Genomic DNA, 7632 nt, shown 5'->3' with positions numbered 1-7632 from the left:
AACAACCCAGCCAAACTCCCATGTCCCCCCCATCTCCACTCCCCCGGAACCAGTTGAGCGCTAGGCCGGGCCTCGACAATTATGGGGAAAGATGCCCGCCGGCCAACCCAATCCCTCCTCTCGGTTGGTTTCTCTTCGTCTTTTTTTCGCCATCTAGCGCAGCCGGCCAGCCCAGCCGCCTTCGTCGACCAGCATCCTTTGCGGATAGTCAGACCGGGGAATGAGGGGGACCGGGGGGTGTGAGATGAGGGGATTTGGGGGAATAGATTGGGGGGGGGGGGAACCTACTACTCTTTTGGCTTTCTTGCGGGGATCCTATCTGAACGGCTAGGTTAGTTACTTTTGATGAGAGAACCAGGTATGGCGTGCCTTTGATGATAAACCTTTTAAAGACAACCTCCCATCTCTTCCCTTCTTCCTTGGCTGAACGAGAACTCTCCCTCTTCCCTCGTTGGCTCTTCACCTCTCTGCCGGAGTTGCTTGCACCAATCTGTCGCTACTCAACCCTCATCTCTCATAGGTGTTTTCCATCTTTCTAGCAAGTCACAAAACAAGGAGCTCCGTCAAGATGGGTCTTCCCACCGGCAAAAGAGTGTACAACTGGTACATCTCCCTGATGGCGGCCATGTGTATGGTCCTCTACGGGTATGATGCCTCCGTCTTCAACTCCCTCCAGGGCTCAGCCAACTGGCTCGCCTGGGTCGACGTCGACGCCAAGAAGGACACCCAGCTCATCGGCCTCGTCAACACCGCCTACACCATCGGCGCCATCGTCGCCGGTTTCTTCATCGGCGGTCCTACCGTAAGCAACCTCTCTCTTTCTCCTCTTGGAGCATCTCGTACCCAAACCAGTAGGAGTCCGGGCTAATTAAATCTACGGAACAGGCCGACTACCTCGGACGTCGCTGGGGCATGGCCATTGGCTGCTTCGTGACCATCATCGCGACGCTCATGCAGACATTCACCCCCCACCACAAGCTCGGCGTCTTCATCGCCGGCCGTGTCGTGATCGGTCTCGGCCAGGGTATGGCTCTCACCGCCGGCCCCGTCTACATCGGCGAGGTCGCCCCCTCCGAGATTCGTGGCCACATCATGGCCTGCTGGCAAATGTTCTACTCTGTCGGCTCCTTCATCGCCTACTGGATCAACGTATGCTCTCCCCCCCCTCCTCCTCCCCCCGCTCCCCTTCACAGATCATCATATCTGACTGCCCTCACAATAGTACGCCTGCTCCAAGCGCCGCGCCCAGCTCGGCGAGTGGGACTGGAAGATGGTCGTCATCTTCCAAATGCTCGTCCCCATCATCATCATCATCGCCCTCCCCTTCCAACCCGAGTCCCCGCGCTGGCACATTCAAAAGAATGGCAACGTCGAGGCCGCCCGCGCCGCCCTCATGCGCATCCGCGACACCGAGGAGGAAGTCGAGCAGGAGCTCCTCCAGATCCGCGAGGCCATCGAGTACGAAAAGGAGGCCATCAGCAGCAGCTACACCGCCCTCTTCAAGGACCCTTCCATCCGCAAGCGCCTCTACCTCGCCTTCGCCCTCAACGTCGGCCAGCAGCTCACCGGCCAGGGCACCCTCAACTCCTACTCCACCTCCATCTACAAAAAGGTCTGGCCCTCTACCGACACCATCAACCTCATCAACGCGCTCAACGCCACCATGGGTATCTTCTTCACCCTCAACGCCATGTGGACGGCCGACCGCTTCGGTCGCCGCTGGCTGTTCCTCGTCGGTGCGGCCGGTATGGCCATGTGCATGCTCATCGTCCCCATCGTCGGCATGAAGACCCCCACCGCCGCGGACGGAACAAAGAGCGAACCCGTCGGCATCGCCATTGTCTTTTTGCTATTCCTCTGTACGTTCTCTCTCTCCCGACAAGACAAAACAAGCCTCCCCCCTCATTTTCCCGTTCTCTCCGCTGACATATACCTCCAGTCATCTTCTTCTACAAACCAACATGGGGCGCAACAACCTGGATGTGGACCGCCGAAATCTTTTCCGTAAACGTCCGCGCCCAGGCCGTGGGCATGTGCTCCCAGATGCAAAACGTCGCAAACACAATCTTCCAACAATTCTTCCCCACCTTCCTCGCCAACGAAGGGCTCAACTGCCTCTTCTTCTTCATGGCCACCAACATTGTCCTCGGCATCTTTGTCTACTTCTTCATCCCCGAGACCAAGCAGATCCCGCTCGAGGAGATGGACCAGCTGTTTGGCGGCGCCAACCACACGGAAAAGGGCGCGCAGATGCTCGGTGTTGAGCCCGAGGAGTCAGGCGGCCACCACAACCACCACAATCACTCTGCTCTGGACAACAAGGAGGGTGCTGAGATTCAGCAGTCTGAGAGGAAGGAGGATGTGTAGATGGGGGAAACGTGACTTTGATCGAATTTGGAGAGAGGGAGTAATGAGTAATGCAGATTGATGTGTACTAGTATCAGAGAACTGCGGATGGGCCGAACAAGGGCCCAAATCCCATCGCGTTATACCCTAGATTGCGGAATTGAAGCTGTCATGACAAATAATCTGACTTTTGAATGTGTGGATCGACTGTCAAGTGTGATTGACTAGTATGGAGTGTTTAGGGGGGCGAGGTATAACAATATAGGAAGAAAAGTCAGAATGTCTTCACATGTTTGTGGAAGCTATGGTCGTTCTTGTGAGTGAAGTCGAATCCCACATCACAACCATTACGTTGTACTCTGCGCCCAGCACACTTGACTATATGTAGTTTTAGAGCGACGGAGAGCCCAGAGCCTTTTCTTCTGCATGCCGGTATCACTCTCCGTATTCCAGATGAAATACGAGAGGAGCAAAGATGGGTGAAGAGAGCGAGCGTGGTATGGATCCAAGTAGGAAAGTTAGACCGGACTCAGTGTATATTTGCGTTGAGGATATGTTGTGGGTGCCAAGGAACGGCACAGTGAGGACGAGACAGAAATCGAGTATGATGCTACGAGGACATTCTTATCACGAGAACAAGGCATCAAAGCTTGCTACTACAAAGACGGTGATCACAACAAAGACCATTGGTATAATCCTATTAAAGGCATCAACAATGAGACTCACCAACGTCTTAAATCTATGGCCAAGGTGGATGGCTACCGCCTTGAGCAGAGACCACAAGTCAGCCATATAGAAGACAGAGATAAGACTTTGGTGAATTATAATCATGAAATGGCCAGATGCGAAAGAAACGAATTTCAAAGGAGTCGCCAATTCAATTACAGAAATAAGTCAAAATTGAAACACGACTGAGTATCTACGCCTAGGATACCCAATATCACTGGAATTCCATGTTATGTAATATTTCGAATTCTCTGAATCCAGTCAACAAAATCGTTAGCACTCGGCATCTGGAGTTCAAACCGGTGCGCATCTCCTTTATAAATGGTCCAACATTTCATCAGCTGACAAATAAGTGTATGATAAGTCGAGCTCAACTAGCTCTTTTACTTCAAATCTACAGCGACAGTGTTGTCCAAGATGTAAGGGGCACTCAAAAATGTTGATGTCGTAAAGGTAGAGCCATGCTAGTCATTTTTTCTGATTCCGGTTCCAACCTCGATACTAACACTCTTCCAACCAGCCTCTTTCTAATCATCATCAGTGCTATCGCCCGTCTCCATATGTTTCTCAATACCCAAGCGTTTCAGTCGCCTTGATACTGAACATCCACCAGAGGCCCCACAGAGGAGGTCGAGATCGGGGGAGGATCAAGGAGAGGATGAGACCGTGTACAAGGGCAACCGACAGCCCATAACGCCACAACAACATATTATGTACACCAAGCGGCAATCAGGGCAACGCACTAAAGAAGCATCTAGACGAACACGGCTTGAAATGACTAAAGAAGAACTTGCACGTCACGAGGTTCAACTATACTTGATCACACTGGTGTGTAGAAGACATTTTTAAAGGCAGCACCATCTCTACGAGCTAAGAATACAAAAGTGCTCCTCCAGCCAAGGTACCCATATTAGGTATTGTAAACGACCCTTCAACAAAGCCTACGTATTATGGCTCACATTGGCGGACCCTGTTCGGGAGGCCCAGGCATCATCTGCCCTGCTCCATCGCCGACCCATCTGTACTGCATCATTGGTTGCCCCGGGAGCTGATGCTGCATCATGCCTGGCATCGGCACCTGTGGTGACGCCATGAGGGCTTGAGGATGAGGATGAGGTGGATAAGATGGATGTTGAGCATGCTGAGGGTGTTGACCATGCGGTGGCGAGTGGCCATGAGGTATGGGCGAAGACTGTTGATGTAGGTGGTAAAGTGGCTGTTGTTGCTGCTGCTGCTGCTGCTGCTGCGATTGACTAGGCGATTGCTGATGCTGCTGTGGCGGTTGCTGGTGTTGTTGAGGCAGCTGTCCTTGCTCTCTCATCTGCCGACGCACTTGAAGCCATGAGAACAACTCCGATGATATCGTTTCAAAGTTAGTCTTCAGCTGTGATGCAATATCCCATCGCTGGGAGTATCTTCCGAGTGTTTCCACAACCTGCTGCAAGCATCGCATACTTCTGTCCAAACTGTCCTCGCCGCCAGCCGGTCGGTGCGGTAAGGGTGGCGGGGGAGCGGTGCCTGGACGAGTGATGGGTGGAATGATTCTTTGCTCCGAGATTAGCAGCTCGCGCGCGGCGTTGAAGCTGGTGAAGAACTGCATCGCCACAAAGTAGACTTTGAGAGCGTCAAGGGAGGAGTAGAAGGCCGTATTGATGGAGCTGTGGACGACGTTGTGGATTGTGTTCATGTATGCGATGGCGTGTTCAAAAATTAGTTTGCGGGCGTAATTAGTCAGGTGTGGCGAGCGATCGCTAGGCGCAAGGCAGTAGATGTAGCTGTATCTCAGCTCGAGCTCGAAGAACTCGCGGATGCCCGAGGGGAGATTGTCAGGCAGGGACTCATGCCACTCTCTCATCTCCAGGCACATCTGCCATATGAAAGAGGCGGCGTCTGAAAGCGGCGCCGCGTCTCCCTGGTGGAGCGTTTGATACCATTCAGATTGTAGTCGACGAAGCTGGAATAATACCAAGGCCGAGTCTGCTGATTGGGGGCCAGTAATCGGCCCCGAAGTCAAGCCAGAGTTGCTGGGATACTCGACGTTGATCGAGTCATCAGTGAATGAAAAGGATCTGGCGCGAATCATGCTGATTGTCCTATCCATTTTGTTAGAAACTCTGTACCTGGGGTATGTATATCCCGGGCTTGACGGGCTTACCGGTCGAGTGCGTAAACACAGTAAAACATTTTCCTCCGGAGGTCAAGAGCAGCCTTGTCTGGGACCTGAAGTTGAGGCGGATCTTGATGAAATCCCAAGTCCACCACGGCGCGACTCGCGAATCCGATTAAATACCAGCTGTCAAAATGGCCTGGGTCAAGCATTGAGTATTGCGTGAAGAGGATGAGCGACTGGATCTGACTGGGATACCCAGGCATCAGCGCTTTATCGGCGAAAGGCAGAGCGCGAGCAACAAAGTCGAGACCGCGCCGAATGTAGTCGTCGTTTTTGTCTCTGCTCTGGGCCGTGTATCCGATAGCGAGAACCATGTACAACAGCCAGAAGTCAGCGTCCTTGAGCCTGTCCTTGACTCTTTCGTCTTGCTGATAGACATCATCCAAGACGGTGAGCAGGTGAGTTTCCGAGAAGGACGGAAAAAGCGAGTAAATGTTGGCCATGTAATACTGAATAGTGGCAAAGGCCTCGGCTCTGGTTGGGAAACTGTCTTCAGCCGGATCCGGTACCTCATCGTTAGTTGCGGCAGCCAGCACCAAGCGAGCGAACGTCATGCCGCTCACAGATGGCTCAAAGTCGCGGGTCGTTGCGTTGACAGATCTGGCAAACGTTAGCACGTACAATGCAGCGGTAGACCAATGGGCGAATTTACAGGAAGCCAAAGTCAGATACAAGTGCGTTGACATCCGAGTCCTCCCTCTTACGGGCAGCCTTACGGTGAATAGCGGCTCGGATGTTGGCCAGAGAATCCTTACGGTCAGCAGGAGCCGCCGTCGCTTCGTCGATATCATGGAGATTAACCGACGCCTTGCGCGATCTGGCAAAAGCCAACCGCTTCTCCAGCTTTTCGACTCTGAGCTCTAAAGCCGCTACATAACTGAGTCTCTGTTAATCTCAAAATCGCTGAGTGTCTCGTCATAGGTCGATATACCTTCTCTCCTTGCCCCTGGCAAACTGGTCATTGGCGGAGGAACACTCATTCTCACGGCCTGCCTTCTCACAGGCAGTACAGGCTGGAAGCTTTCCATCACACTAAGGCAGCCAAGCAAGCATTAGCAAACGCCCGCCAGATCCATCAGGCTGAGCAGCGGGGGAAGAGGATAGATACCTTGACTTTTGCAGCTCGACCTGTGGGGCACGATTAGCCTCGCATGAGCAAAAGCAGTCAGCCGCAACCATGACAACTCACATCGCGAGCAGGCCGAGACAGGCCGCGATACCCGCAGCAGGGGGTTATCTGAGAAACTAGATCGCGGCATTGGGTGCGATGGAGGATGCGACGGGGGAACGAGGTGCCGTGCCTCGAGGCCGCGCTATCGTAAAGCTTTTGAGTTCGAGGACGAATCGTGAGGGATTCACGACGGAGGAGCAGAGCTTGATGATTGGGTTAATGAAACGGAGACGATGGGCCGGGCGATCTGCAGGGCTCTCTTAAAGGGTATGCAATCCGTCGGATAGGACGATTCAAAAATGGATTGAAAGTGAATATGGTGGTAGACCTCTGCCGAAAGTGATGTGAAGCTGAGATTGAGGTCAGGCAGAGTTGGCTGTAAAGCCGGATCGTCGTGGACGGAACTCTGGAGGGAGTCCGGGATCCGGATAACGCTGCAGGGACTGGCGCACGTAAGAGAACAGATCGTCCTAAGCGCGGTATCGCGTGTAGCAGGTAGCGCGTCGGCTGTCGGAAAGTTGGGAGTCAAGCGAAGATTCAGCTGGATGCGAGAGGTCAAAAGGGCCGCAGCGATGATGCGTATGATCAGGAAGACCAAACCGCCGATCTGCGATGCGGAAGTGCAGCGGAGCCGAGGGCGCGATGAAGCCACGAGTATCCGTAGAGTATCCGTATCCGTAGTAGGTATCTGTAAAGAGAACAAGGTCCGGGGCAACTGTCCCAGACGAGGCGGTGCGCGAGTCGTTCACGGCCTCCCCCTTGCTGTTGCTACCGCAGTATCCGTCAGAGGCCTGTCGATGCTTGGTGCTTGGTGCTTGCTTGCTTGCTTGCGTGCTTGCGTCGTGCTTGCGCTGGAGGGCGAGGCAGGGCAAGGCCAGGCAAGGCAAGGCAAGGGAAGCGCAAGGCCAGGGCCGACGAGGCAGGCCGCAGGACAAGGCCGGGGAGGGCAGAAGTCGACCTGGACGGTTTGGGGGGGGGGGGGTTTCGTTCGTATTACGCGGGGGCGGGCGGTGGTTGTGACTTGATGCTGCGACTTGATGCTGCCACCGGGCGCATGATCCAACGGCGGCGTAATCTGTGGGGGTCTTTTACTGACTACTGTGTACAGACAGAGATCGGCGGCACAGTTGACACGGTCTTTCCCCTCTCTTGTGCGACCGACGCCGACTGAAGGGTCGACGGTTACCCCGCCTGTGCTCCGTTTCCGTGACCTGACGAA

The 7632-nt window shown here is 54.0% G+C and overlaps 2 protein-coding genes across 2 annotated transcripts; one reads left to right on the top strand and one right to left on the bottom strand.

Moving 5' to 3' along the window:
• Nucleotides 1-568: 568 nt before the first annotated feature.
• Nucleotides 569-2367, top strand: CORC01_12329 (uncharacterized protein; the record flags this gene model as incomplete). Its single annotated transcript, XM_022623950.1, has 4 exons — nucleotides 569-802; nucleotides 886-1149; nucleotides 1223-1859; nucleotides 1940-2367. The coding sequence occupies 4 exons, from the start codon at nucleotides 569-571 to the stop codon at nucleotides 2365-2367; spliced, it is 1563 nt and encodes a 520-aa protein (XP_022469571.1).
• Nucleotides 2368-4027: 1660 nt separating this feature from the next.
• On the bottom strand, nucleotides 4028-6501 carry CORC01_12328 (fungal specific transcription factor domain-containing protein; the record flags this gene model as incomplete). Its single annotated transcript, XM_022623949.1, has 6 exons — nucleotides 4028-5165; nucleotides 5228-5842; nucleotides 5895-6119; nucleotides 6174-6274; nucleotides 6351-6370; nucleotides 6432-6501. 6 exons carry the CDS (start codon nucleotides 6499-6501, stop codon nucleotides 4028-4030), a joined length of 2169 nt encoding a protein of 722 aa, XP_022469570.1.
• Between the last annotated feature and the right edge of the window lie 1131 nt (nucleotides 6502-7632).

The sequence above is a fragment of the Colletotrichum orchidophilum genome, assembly GCF_001831195.1.
Source record: "Colletotrichum orchidophilum strain IMI 309357 chromosome Unknown Scaffold_149.1, whole genome shotgun sequence".
Lineage (NCBI taxonomy): Eukaryota > Fungi > Ascomycota > Sordariomycetes > Glomerellales > Glomerellaceae > Colletotrichum > Colletotrichum orchidophilum.
This window is presented reverse-complemented; position numbering and strand designations above follow the sequence as displayed.